At 40.7% G+C, this 14,157-nt stretch overlaps 1 protein-coding gene across 15 annotated transcripts in view; it reads right to left on the bottom strand.

Annotated features, from left to right (window-relative positions):
- Positions 1-6,939: 6,939 nt before the first annotated feature.
- Positions 6,940-14,157, bottom strand: part of PLCH1 (phospholipase C eta 1) — a 141,833-nt gene continuing 134,615 nt past the window's right edge. For 7 of the 15 annotated variants that reach the window (XM_083613032.1, XM_083613033.1, XM_083613025.1 and 4 more), the window contains 3 exons: positions 12,645-12,704; positions 11,742-12,108; positions 6,940-9,346 (listed from right to left, as the gene is read on the bottom strand). In XM_083613032.1, the coding sequence (XP_083469158.1) occupies positions 7,284-9,346; positions 11,742-12,108; positions 12,645-12,704 (2,490 nt within the window). In that variant the 3' untranslated portion in view covers positions 6,940-7,283. The remainder of the gene's footprint in view (positions 9,347-11,741; positions 12,109-12,644; positions 12,705-14,157) is intronic. The other 8 variants (XM_083613038.1, XM_083613035.1, XM_083613037.1 and 5 more) reach the window with 2 other exon arrangements.

Below are 14,157 nucleotides of genomic sequence, written 5' to 3'. Positions count from 1 at the left end.
GATAAATCAGGAAATAGAATGGAAAATTAAAACAATGAAACAAAAAACTTTTGAATCGGCAAATAAATGTGGGAAACTGCTAGCTTGGCAGTTGAAAAGGAGACAAAGATTAAATACAGTAACAAACTTAGAGGTTGAAGGAAGGAACATTCAGAACCCGGGAGAGATTAGAAAGTGCTTCCAGAGGTATTTTAAAAAGTTATATACTCAAGGGCCACAAGATGAAATAGAGATTACACAATTTTTGGAGAGAAATGGATTAGCAAAGCTGTCAGAAGAAAATAGAACAATTTTAAATGGCAAAATAACACGACAAGAGATTGAACAGGCCATCCTGAGTCTGAAACAGGGCAAATCACCAGGGCCAGATGGACTGACCTCTAACTACTATAAGACATTGAAGGATTATTTGATACAACCTTTGTTGGAGGTCAGTAATGAAATAATGGAGGGGAAGAAGGCGCCTGAATCGTGGAAAGAAGCATTTATCACATTGATTCCAAAGTCAGAAACTGAAAAGACACAACTCAAGAATTACCGTCCCATCTCCCTTTTAAATGTGGATTACAAAATATTTGCAGATGTTTTGGCACGAAGATTTAAGAAAGTTTTAAGTGAGATAATTCATAAAGACCAGGCAGGCTTTCTCCCGGGCAGACATATGTTTACTAACACAAGGAACATCATAGACATATTGGAACTTTTACAAACAAACATAAACACTAAAGCAGTTTTAATTTTTATAGACGCGGAGAAAGCCTTTGACAACATTTCTTGGAAATTTATGAAGGGGAATTTAAAAGAAATGGGAGTGGGACGGGGGTTTGAGAACGGGATTGAGGCAATATATTCAGAACAAAAGGCTAAACTGATAGTTAACAATGTGGTTACAGAAGAGTTTAAAATTGAAAAAGGTACACGACAAGGCTGCCCGATTTCCCCATTACTGTTTATTTCGGTTCTGGAAGTGCTCCTGAATATGATTAGGGGGGACCGGTTGGTGGAAGGGATTCAGGTCGGAGCGAAACAATATAAACTTAAAGCTTTTGCAGATGACCTAGTTCTGACATTACAGGAGCCGGAGTCTAGTTTGAAAAGAGTACTACAACTGATTCAAAACTTTGGTCGAGTGGCAGGATTTAAGTTAAATAAGCAAAAAACTAAAGTTTTGGGGAAAAACATGACAGATATTGAGTTGGAACAGCTTCAGAAAGAGACAGAACTAAATGTGGTTAAAAAAGTTAAATACCTAGGGGTAAACATAACAGCAAAAAATCTGAGTTTATTTAAAGATAATTATGAAAAATGTTGGTCAGAGATTAAGAGAGACTTGGATAGTTGGTCAAGACTAAAACTTTCTTTGTTAGGCCGAATAGCTGCCATCAAGATGAATGTATTGCCAAAAATGTTATTTTTGTTTCAGACACTGCAGATTGTAGACAAGACAGAGTGCTTCCGGAAGTGGCAGAAAGATATTTCTAAATTTGTCTGGCAGGGCAAAAAGCCCAGAATCAAATTTAAAATATTAACAGATGCGAAAGAAAGAGGGGGCTTTGCCCTGCCAGATTTAAAGTTGTATTATGAAGCTGCAGCTTTCTGCTGGTTAAAAGATTGGTTACTTCTTGAAGATACGGATGTCTTGGATTTGGAAGGTTTTAATAATGCGTTTGGATGGCATGCATATTTATGGTATGATAAAGCTAAGATAAATAAGGCCTTTAAGAACCATATTGTCAGAAAATCAGTTTTTAATGTCTGGACAAAATATAAAGACTTACTGGAGAATAAAACTCCGAGGTGGCTGTCACCCCTGGAGGCTAAGGCTCGGAAAAGAGCCAATATGGAGGCCAACTGGCCAAAATATTGGGAGATAATAGAAAAGGATGGTGACAACTGGAAATTGCAGAGTTTAGAAAAGATGAGAGACAAAGTGCGAGACTGGTTACACTATGCTCAGATTAAAGAAGTGTTTAAAAATGACAAAAAGCTAGGATTCCAAGTGGAAAAGTCAAAGTTAGAAACTGAACTGTTAGAACCTAAGACTAAGGTACTTTCAAGAATGTATAACTTGCTGCTGAAATGGAACACACATGACGAAATGGTAAAATCAACAATGATAAAATGGGCGCAGGATATTGGGTATAATATTATGTTTGAAGATTGGGAAAGGTTGTGGACCTCTGGGCTGAACTTCACTGCATGTAATGCGTTGAAGGAAAATGTGATGAAAATGATGTATAGATGGTACATGACCCCTGTTAAACTGGCCAAAATATACCATTCGTCTGATAGCAAATGTTGGAAATGTAAGGAAAATGAAGGAACATTTTTTCACCTCTGGTGGACCTGCCCTAGAGTGAAGGCCTTTTGGGAGAAGATATATAATGAATTAAAAAAGGTGTTTAAATACACCTTTACTAAGAAATCAGAGGCCTTTCTCCTGGGTATTGTCGGCCAGAGTGTGTTAAAAGAGGACAGAACATTCTTTTTGTACGCAACAACAGCAGCAAGAATATTAATTGCCAAGAATTGGAAAACTCAGGAGCTACCCACTGTGGAAGAATGGCAGATGCAACTGATGGACTATATGCAATTAGCCGAGATGACCGGCAGAATTCGAGACCAGGGAGAAGAAAGGATGGAAGAAGACTGGAGGAAATTTAAGATTTATTTACAAAAATATTGTAATTTGGCTGAGTGCTGAATTGGATGCCAGTGCAGACAATTGTCTACCATTAAATTAGATTTAAGGCTGAATTATATGTCAAACCAAATTAAGATTATTAATTAAGATGAGTTAAATGATAATTTGTTTGAAATTAATTTAATAATGATGTAAGTGTATGCGGGAGGTGTGGGGGAGTCCCATGTAACAATTGAGAGATGTTAAATGGACAATGATAAGTGCTTATCTAATATATGCTTTATTTGAAAACTTTAATAAATATATTATAAAAAAAAAAACAATAGGTGCTAGAAGGAGGGGTGGATCAGTGTCACCACATATTTAAAATAATATGTAATTTGCTTTACAGAAAAATTAAGAATGCTCTGGGTGTGTGTTTAAAGAAACACCATGTTTCCAGTTCTTAAGTCTGTGAAGTTATGGCTGAAAGTTTGGGTTGAGACTGAACATGATTTCCAGTACTCAGTGTTTGACTGCCAGGAAATGGATGGGAGAAGTGAGAAACTGTATCCCTCTTGAGTTCTTTGCCCTCCCTATAAACAGCAGAAGCAGCAGAATGAAGTGTGTAAAATGAGAAAACCATGCCCATTTGGTCGTTATCCATACTACAGGCCAGACTTAAATATAATGTGTTGCCATGGAGCCGAACTTTTACAAACAATGGCTCCTGCCAACCTAGTAGCTCGAAAGCACACCAGTGCAAGTAGATAAATAGGTACCACTATGGCATGAAGGGAAACAGCATTTTCCATGCGCTCTGGCTTCCGTCATGGTGTTCCGTTGCGCCAGAAGCCATTTAAGTCATGCTGGCCACATGACTCGGAAAGCTGTCTGTGGACAAACACTGGCTCCCTCGGCCTGAAAGTGAAATGAGCACTGCAACCCCATAGTCGCCTTTGACTGGACTTAACCGTCCAGGGGTCCTTTACCTTTTTTTTTACCTATGGGGGAATGAGAGATCTTAATGTCATAGGTGCATATGGAACAAGTGCATTTACTTTCCACCTTTAAAACCGTTTATTTGAAGTAAAGAATAAATGCGTATGTGTGTGCACAGGATAAAGAGTGCCCTGGTTATTGCTAGGAATCAAAGCTTTCTCTATAGGTGTGTTTAAAACTAATCTAATTCTGTTGCAGAAGTGTTTGCCAGGTCAAGAAAGATACAGCCTATGCAAGTTTTATTTCAAAGCCGGATACTTCCGCAGCCTCCACTGTGAAAAAGCGCAATCCTTCAGGCTACATTGAGTTAGACAGAATGACTGTCCATCTTGTGAATTGAGAAGTGGTTTTCCCCTTGAAAAGAGTGGATGTGAATGACAAGACAGAACAACTGCTGTTACAAACTGCCACTCACTTGACAGCGTCTTTCAACTTGGTTTCTTTTTTCAAAAACATGCATTTCGGTGCTTAAGGATTTCTTTTAATGTTTCTCTTCCATGAATACAAATAATATCTTGTATTACAAAAGAAAAAGAGGTATTACTTTTACACTGAGCCAGAAATTCAGCTTACAATGAGAACAAACCCTCTAGGATAACGTTGCATTCTTCTAGTCTACAGGAAAGAACTTGGACAAGTTTTTTTCTTTTTCTTTTACAATCACTCTTCCTGAAAAAGCCCTTGTCTCAAAAGCGCATGATGAACAGCCTAGTTTTTCCTATTATAAGTGTGGCATAATTGGCCATGTTTGCACAAAATACTGAGCTTGTTGTGCAGGAGCTGAGCCCTCCTGCTATGTTCTTTTTTCATGAGTGGGTAACTAAACCACAAAGCGGCAAGCTTAGTGTGATATCTGAACCCAGAAGCATGGTTTGTTTCACCCTAGCAAACCATAATTGCTACCCAGAGTTAAACCAAGTTTAGTTGTTAGCTTGGTGATCATGGTTTACTAGGGTTTCTTTTGCCCTTCATATGAAAGGAGGTGCAAAAGATAGTGTTTCAGACAGTGTGTACCAGCCCATAACTTAAAAGCAAGTCTTTGTGGTTTGGCATTAGATCCTAATGTGGCTACTCTGCACCAATTTGCTGCTGTGTTTCACTGCCAAATATACAGAACAAAATACATGGAAAGCAGGGCTGGGCAAACAGGCCATACATTTAAAGCACACAACTTCCACAAATAAACCAGGGAACTGCAGGTTCTCCCTCACAAAGCTATAGTTCCCATCACTCTTAAACAGTCCCCAGGATTCTTGGGGGGGGGGAGTCATGTGATTTAAATGGTGAGTATGCAGCCCAAGGTTTGCATCATCTTCACCTTTATGACCATCAGAGATGGGTATCTAATAGATCCCAGAGAAATGTGAAAAAGCTTCTGTTGGAAAAGAAAAGGGAAGGTATGATAGTCTTATAAATCTTAGGTAGGTTTTAATGACAAACTTTTTTGGTTTCTGTTTTTCCTTTCAACCACCCCAACCCCCCCCCCAAAAAAAAACTTTACATAGTTGAGTAAAGCAACACAATTGTTTCAGTTGCATCAATTTAAACCATGGTTAACATGAGCTAGATTCCATTGAAACCTAGGTTTGGAAAACCCACCAACCCTGATTCCAAACACTGGTGACATGGGTAATCTTGATGTTAACCATGGCTACCTGTGATGAAATTGTAATATCATGCCATGGTCAAAGGAAAACACAGAAGAGAAGGTGGGAAATCAGGCAAAAAGGAAGAAAGTCTGTGACACACCATGATCAGAGGATCAGGAACGTCACATCTGCACTGGGCCTCTGTGCTTGGATCACCCGAGTTTCAAGGAATGTTTGAATGGGATGCAGCCATTCCCCCTTTTCCTGATCATCCAATGTTTGGTTTCTGTCACTAGATGCTGCTGCAGTACTGTTTATCTAGCCACAAATACAAGCACAATATTTTGGAAATTGGCGATACCCTTAGAAAAACCCTAGTATTTAATTAACTATGTATGACTGGGCAGGATTAAAGCACTACACCAGTGTGGTGTAGTGGTTAAGAGTGGTAGTCTCGTAATCTGGTGAACCGGGTTCACGTCTCTGCTCCACCACAGGCAGCTGCTGGGTGACCTTGGGCTAGTCACACTTCTCTGAATTCTCTCAACCCCACTCACCTCACAGAGTGTTTGTTGTGGGGGAGGAAGGGAAAGGAGAATGTTAGCCGCTTTGAGACTCCTTAGGGTAGTGATAAAGCGGGATATCAAATCCAAACTCTCTAGTTCCGTGAGATCAGATTCCACTTAGTTTACACAGTCAGGCAACCAACGTGGGAAGACTGAACCTATATAATACTTAAGAGGATATGCACTCAAAGGGTAAGGAAGATGTTTTATCAACTGCTGGTTTCAAAACAGGCAGATATCCAACACTGAGATATAGAAACGTGAAACAAATCAACATGATTGTCGGTTCATGTAAAACAAAGATGGACAACCAGTAGCCTTCCAGATGTTGCTGAAATACCACTCCCATGAGTCTCAGCCAGTATGGTCAATTTTCAGGGATGATGGGAGTTGTAGTTCAGCAACAACAAATCTAGAAGTTAGCCACCCTAATGTAAAATGTCACTCTTTAGAGCTACAACTCAGCTAATGGCAGACAGTTCTGAAGTGTAGATTGAAACAAAGATAGCAAATGGAACACATGATTCAAGAGACAAGTGGGAGTCTATAAACACCTCAGAACTTATTGGGGACAATGCTTGCTCCATTCTCTTCAGTCAGGGGGATATTATTCCTCATGTGCATCCTCAGTAGAATCTCAGCACAAGAGAAGCAGGCCAGTGCTTTGGAAGCACAAATGGTAGTATGACTGAGGCATTTTTCACACACACACCCCCCCAAAAAAACACAAATCGAATCCTGAAACCCAAAGTTCACATCCTAATGCATATTTTAAGACATGCCACTGGCATGTCAGCTTTCTTTCCCTTCTGCCAATGAAGCAAGGCTTTCAAGTTTGCTACTTTTACTCCCCCCCCCAAAAAAATCTGAAATTTGTACTTGAAAATTCAAAACCTTTGTTTCAACATTTGGAATTCAAAATGTGTGTCCCTATCATCCCTTTCACTAGTGTAAAACTGCACTGCCTCAGTGTGCTTACTATTACCATGATCACTCTCTAATAAATACAGGTGTATTTAATTTCTTTGGTGAGAATGGTATCAATTAAAAAGCTGTGTGATGAGGTTCAAAGGAGGGAACATCGTGGAGATAATAAACCACTCTAAAATTCCTTAGAAGCAGCAAAATGATAGAGACAAAAGAGGGAAGAAATGTTGTATTGAGTGCAGCATTTGTGGTAATCAATAGCCATACCAAATTCTATTGTACAAGCATTTCAAATACAGGACATCAGGACCTCTTGCATTTTATGTCATGCAAACAACGTTTTTTTGTGTATAATTTCTTTAAAAAATGAGGGAAAAGACCAAGTACATAAAGTTTTACAACATCTATTTACATCAACTGTGATGGCAATGGACACATTAATTCATGACAAGGCTCAAACAGTAGCGAAAAGAATACATTTCGGAGTCATTTAAATGCTAATGGCTACGTTGCTTACGGATCATCCTTCATTCTGTGAGAAAGCTTGTAAACAATGGAGATGTACATTTATACAATTTACAGTCTCAGGAGAAAATAGATTTCTGGTTTATCGTCTTCGCTTGGCTTGGTTTCTAAAAGAGAATCATCTGTATAAAACCGGTCATGGTACCCATAGCGCAATGATGTGCATGCACCCTCCGGAACCCCTCGGTCGACCAGATTGTCCGTATTGAAGTTATCCAGATAGCTTGCTATATAAGAGCCAGTGGAATGTCTGTTGATAATGTGAGGAGGTACAAGAGGCTTATTTCTAAGGACTACCTCTGCTACATTACTGCTAGTGTTAGAAAGTTTCTGCTTATTGGCTTCCTGTCGCTCCCTGGCGCGACTAGCAATGTTTCTCACTCTGCTCTGACTCCTGGATGACAGTTTTCTCACCAACATTTTAGGGCAATCGTCATCCTGCTTGTTACAAAATGACTGGCAGCCGTCCTCCTGATCAAAGGACACTAGCTTTCGTAACTGTTCCGTCAGGGAATCTGTAGCCTGTGGTTTCTTAGACTTCAGAGCAGTCACCATCTTGTCTCTCATGCCAGATGTAATGAAACCTCTGCTGATATACTTGTACTTGCTTTCAAAATTGCACGAGATGTCTTCTGATGTTAAGTCTCCAAGGCTCTTGGATTTACAAGGACTTGGTTGTTTTTGAGCCGAGGGAGAAGGCAGAGAATTCTTAAGAGCAGGAGAGTTCTCCATGTTACCTGTTGGAGAGATGTTCAACAATTCATTTTGGGTGTCTGAAATGTGCAAATAATTATTGTACAAAAGATCAACACACTGATGCTCTGGGTAAGGAAGATATTGGTTCTTCTTGCTCCTGAACTTGAAGTCTTCAAGTAGGTTGGTGGTGGAGAGATGCTCACTGGTTAGGTTTCTGCAGACTGAACTGTCATAGCACAGAGTGTCCTGATTATGCTTAAGTTTCAGAGGAGAAGCAACTTGGCTCATATCTTCTCTCTTATATTCATAGGCAGTTATCAAGAGGTCCTGCAGCTCTCCGTCAACTTCCATTAGGCTGCTGCCTGTAGAATTTACACAAGTGAAAGGGACAACTATTGTATGTTCCAAATCTGAGCTGTCAGAGATGCAAGAGTTGCTATTGCTAAGAGAGTTCCAGTTGGCTCCACATTTCCTTTTAGCGTTTGCACTTAGCCCAGGTGAAATGCAAGAAAACACTGGACAGGTATCTTCTGCAACATATTTTGCGTCCTTGCAAGGAGGTTTGCCAATTGATGCTTGGTGAGAGGCTGGAGAAAGAGAGGCCTCATGGATAATTGTGTACAGCGAACACTCTGTTGTCTGAGGGGTTGATATCATAGTAATTTTGGGTGCTGATCCGACTGGCGTTACACTAGGAGACTTGTGGTCAAAAGATGTATTCTGATCACGTGGAGACAAATGTGGTACATGTGCAGGCTTCCTATTGTCAATCTTTTTGCTAATTCCAGGAGGACTCGGAACAACAGTCAAATTAGTTTGGTCATTTGTGACATCAAACTGTCCTATCAATGCTGAGACAGAACTGCCCACATCACTCTCATCTGCTAAAGAGACCTCACTGATCAGATGAGAAATGTCACTATCTTGTATGGCTGGTATAGAATGAAAGTCACGGACATCACTAAAGGTAGGTGAAGATACATCAGGTGGTGGGGAATTGGCTATAGTACTATTTACTACTGCATGAGATCTAACGCTAGTTACTTCTTGATGTCCTGGAGAAAGAGAATTTCCAGCTACTGGTTCTTTGCAAAACAGAGCATCATTCAACATCTTTTGACCCATGCAACATATACCTTCATTCTTGTCCCTTTCAAGTTCCTCCTTTGGGTGAACAGACTCGCTGGAAAGATTACTTTTCCAATACTCCGTGGAAAAATAGGTTTCAGCTATCCCAATGGCAAAGTCTAGGCTTTCCGGCTTTTCATACACAGGTGAGCTCACATAAATGTCAGCTTCGATGGCCTCTCTTTTAAACGGAGACGCAAACTTTGCAAAAGAGAAATCTTTCTCAGGAGAAGAGGTGACCGCTTCTTTCAGGTGTGGTTGGTCCTCTTTAGTAGCTTTTTTACTTTTTGCTATATCAATTTAAAAACAAAACACAAAAGCAGTAGTTAGGAAGATGCTCACCCACCTGTTTATGGCTACATTTTGTCTTGGAATAGGTAAATGGAGAATGTAAAAATCGATCACAATTGTGAAAGGACTTAATTATGGGATTGTGCAAGTTTAGTAAAAATTATTCATGTGATATGAGGAAATGAGAAAATATATAGCACTTCATTGAAGCTTTTCTTTAATGTTTCATTACATCACTGCGGGCGTGATGTAATATTTGTTGCAAAGAATGTCAATGAGGTACCATAACCATTACCTTCAGCTGGGTTCCTATTCAGATTTGTACTATACAGAAGCATGGCAAACAAAGACAGAACAAAACAGCTCTGTTAAAACACCATCTGCAAACAAGAGGCATGCTTATCAAAATTCTTGAATTACACGTCCAAATCCTGGACTCCCATGCATAGTGGCCTCAGACAAGCATCTGGCTTTCATGAAAAGAAAGTGACTTTTCCTTTTCAGTTTCACTGGTACATTTTGTTTCTCGCTATTTCTGCATATCTATAATTCTAGGAACTGAAGAGTGATGTCAGATTAAAACGCTTTCAAGACTGCCATGAAACAGGCTAATCTTCATCACCATTGCATATTGTCTTGATGACACAGTAGGATCACAGATATTGGAACCTATTACCTCTAGAGTTAGTAAATATATAAGGGACCTTTTCCAATTTCCTGTGTATGGATTTTTATTTTTTAAAAGCACCTGACTGTTGGATAAGCAAAAAGAAGAGGGTTTGAACACAAGTTTGACCATGCCAAGGTTTACAAGGGTCAAGGCCTCCCTTTAATTATTTATATTTAGAAAAATATAAGCTGCTTAATTTAAAAAAAAAAATCTGCAAGCAATAAACATTAATATAAAATAATTATCAACAGTAAATGGATAAAATCAGCAAAATGTAAAAGCAAATAATAAATTATATAGGCTTGTTTAAATAAAATAAAAGGTTTTAGCAGTTGTCTAAAACAATACAGAGAAGTCAATGATGCCGCCACACTGAAATTTCATCACCTAGCAGATGCAGAATGGACATCATGTGGCACTTAGAATCATAGAGCTGGAAGGGGCCCAAGGGTCATGTAGTCTAACCCCCTGCAATGCAGGAATCTCGGCTAAAGCATCCTTGACAGGTGGCCGTCCAACCTATGCTCAAAAACCTCCAAGGAAGCGCAAACTCCACAGATGAAAGTGGCTGTGGGCAAGGCGATTTGTTGAGTAAACTGGTCTCAAGCTATTAAGGACTTTATGTACTAATAGCAAAATCTTGAGCCTGTTCCATTAACCAATGGGCAGCCTGTGCACACCTTTGAACAGAGGTATAATATGCTGGAGGTATCTCACTCCTGTCAACAACCATGTGGCAGCTTCCAGGCCAATGGCAAACGAATCCTCACAGAGAGTGCATTTTTGCCATTTCGTCTTGAAGGTATGAATACTTGTGATCAAGCTATCTTGCTCCAGGAATGGTCATCACAGTGGCATACCCACTAAAGGTAAAGGTAAAGGACCCCTGACAGTTCAGTCTAGTCGCAGACGACTCTGGGGTTGCGGCGCTCATCTCGCTTTACAGGCCAAGGGAGCCGGCGTTTGTCCGCAGACAGTTTTTCCGGGTCATGTGGCCAGCATGACTAAGCTACTTCTGGCACAACGGAACACCAAAACCAGAACAGTGCACAGAAACGCCATTTACCTTCCCACCAGAGCGGTACCTATTTATCTACTTGCACTTTTTTGGCGTGCTTTTGAACTGCTAGGTTGGCAGAAGCTGGGACCAAGCAACAGGAGCTCGCCCCGTCATGGGGATTCGAACCACCGACCTTCTGATTGGCAAGCCCAAGAGGCTCGCTGGTTTAGACCACAGCGCCACCCACGTCCCATAAAAACTAAAAACCACTAAAGTTGATAGAAATGCTTGTGTATTCCCAAGATATTCCTTACTCTTGCGTTTGTTGTAACTTTAAATGAGTAAGAAATAAGCAGAATCTAATCATTTATGGCTACTGCGGTTATCAGAGGTTAGATATACCAGGAAAGAAAAATAAATAAAGCCCATTTGCTGTCCCACAGCCTGATACTGAATTTATTCTCGTATGGATAATTTAAGGTTCACCTATACCTATGCCTATGATGTGTTGAAGATTTTCTCCCTGACACCACGGGCAATAAGATTTAACACTTTTACATTAAATAAAAAAATAAAAACAACATTCAGCAAAATTTCCTAGAAACTAGGTAAAAGTGCAACTATTACCAAAAAAATAATAATCAAGAGTCAGAATCCATGAAAGCTTGAATACATGTATATGTTTTTAAGAAGCATTTATGAGGCCTCTATAGAAGGAACTTACCAGAAGTATTTTCGGTTTTGGTGGTGTCAGCAACAGGAGGTGCCTCCTGATCTGGTGATGGCAAGCCCACCAGATGGTATTTGTCAACCGGCATGGAGATGGGACGTGCCTGCAAGCTTCTACTCGTACGCCTCAGGATCTCTTCCTTCTCTTTCAAATTGGTTGCCTCAGACACACTCTCCTTAAGCTCCGTCACTTCCTGAAACCCCATTTTGCTCTTCTTCCTGCCCTTTGCTGGCGCGCTGGCAGTGCGTCGGAGAATACGTTCCCCAATCGACCTTTTCCGAATGTAATTAGCGCTGTTTTCCACAGAATTATGCTTGGGGTTCTTGTGAAAGAGCCCTCGGAGCCCTATCAGTTGCTTGTTCTAAAAAAGAAGAATAGAGAACGGAAAGGAGGGAAATACTACCTTTTTTTGAAAATGTGGCCTATTCCACACAAAAACGCATTTCTAAACAGCTGCTTGTGTACATTATCTGGGCGATGAATGGAGAAGAATCCCAAGCAAGCAAGCAAGCAAAGCGATCAAGCCAAGCAAGTCCACACCTGGTCAACTGAGGAGAAAGCAGGCACTGCTCGCCATGAGTTCATGCATGTATGAAGGGATTTCTCTCTGTCAGGAAGGCAGCCTGCCATGATAGCAGAGGAGTTTTACGAGAGGCCTCCTAATCACACATGACAAGCTTGCGAGAAATGTCCTGGGGTGAGAAGCTGCCCTGGGCCCAGGAGCATTTTATGACATGGGCCACTTCGAAGCAGCAACAGCAGGCCAAGGTTTCAAACGCTTGATGGGAAATGAAGTGACACAGCAGTTAACAGATCATGCGGTTAGGGGTGTCTCCTTTAAAAAAAGGACGATCAGCGCCCAGCAAGTGCAGAAGTGGCATGCTAAATAAAAGCTACCTTTGTGGCTCCTAGAAAGTGCATTATAGTATAACTGGGGTTGAGGATTAAGGGACTCCACTGAAAGGCAAAGAGAGGCACAGAATGATGGGCTAAATTTCCATTGATTTGGTCACATCGAAAACAACAGGATACATCATGTTTGTCATAGAATTATGGGTAGCCAACATGGCTCTCTTGGATGCTGTTGGATTCCATCAGACCTGGACATCTGGCTATAACCCCTGATCTTCACGTTTTAACTCTGCACCTTCCTCAGAACTAGAGACTGGTAAAGATCTTTGGCTTCTAAACGCCCATTTATACATCACCTATTTAAAGTAAGCCCTGAGACAATGTGCCAAAGTCCATGCAGCAACAATAAAGGAATCTCCACCAAGCAAGGATGCGCCAGGGAAAAGAGAGTTACTCAAAGCCACAAGACTTGAGTAACAAGGAACAAAAAGCAGCAGCCTCAAGCTCTAGGTAGACAGGGGAGAAACATAAAAGGGAAGGAAGGATGTGCCAATCAACAGCAGCCATAAATTCACTGTACCAAACAAACACTGTTTTATTTGACAATAAACCACGTCGACCAAGCAAGGTGGATAAAGGGGTCTAACCTCAAAATTCCATTGTCTAAAATCTGGTTTAATGAGAATAGAGCGGAACTATCTTGCAGTCCTGAAGGGCATCAAGTAATAGCTGGCAATTTTTATGGTTCCAATAGTAAACCTATAACAGGTACTCCAGATGTTGCTTGACACCAGCTCCCATCCACCCAAGCCAGCTTGGGCAACAATCAGAGGTTGTGGGAGTTGTAGGCATCTATAATCATCAACAACATCTGGAGGGAAGTCTGCAGGAACTGCATGCCACAGTAAATCAAGTAATCTCTAGTTCTCCTTACCTACTGAGAGTGAAGGACAAATTTATGATTTCAGATTATGAAGCTGGGAAGGTCAGAGATCACTTGCGCCTGACTCATAGCAGGTGTTTGGTTGTAACAATAAACCATGGTTATTGTTATAGGAATGAGCCTAGGTGAGCCTTGGGTTAACTCGTTTGCCCACCTCTTCCTATGATTCAACCACGGTTTGGAATTACATTCAAACCCTAAACTGTGCTTAACCTAGGATTCACTGAAATAAGCCAGAACCATAAAACCAAGGTTCAAAGGGGACTTGTTCAGTAAAACATAATTAAGATTAACCACAATTTGTGACGGTTTTGATAAAATGAGGGGGGGGACTGTGGGAAAACAGAAGCAAAAGCTTCCAGTCTTCTCCTTGTGGTTCCACTCGAGAAAGCGGAGGTTGTTTATTGTTACATCTAAATGCAGCTATTGGAAGAAAATCTATATAGGTGCTTGAGCAAAGGTACTTGTCTGGAGCTATTGGAAAAAGAGGGTTTTGTCCTCTAATGTTGTAGCTAGATGACATGGTTTCCAGGCTTCTGTTACAGGCGTGCCCCCTCCTGTAAGGCAGACTAAGACTCTTAACCAGTTTGACCTACCAGTGCTCACTAAATTGCA

Source organism: Podarcis filfolensis (assembly GCF_964270895.1).
Source record: "Podarcis filfolensis genome assembly, chromosome: 5".
Taxonomy (NCBI): domain Eukaryota; kingdom Metazoa; phylum Chordata; class Lepidosauria; order Squamata; family Lacertidae; genus Podarcis; species Podarcis filfolensis.
The sequence above is the reverse complement of the archived record's forward strand: the minus strand, read 5'-3'. Positions and strand labels throughout refer to the sequence as shown.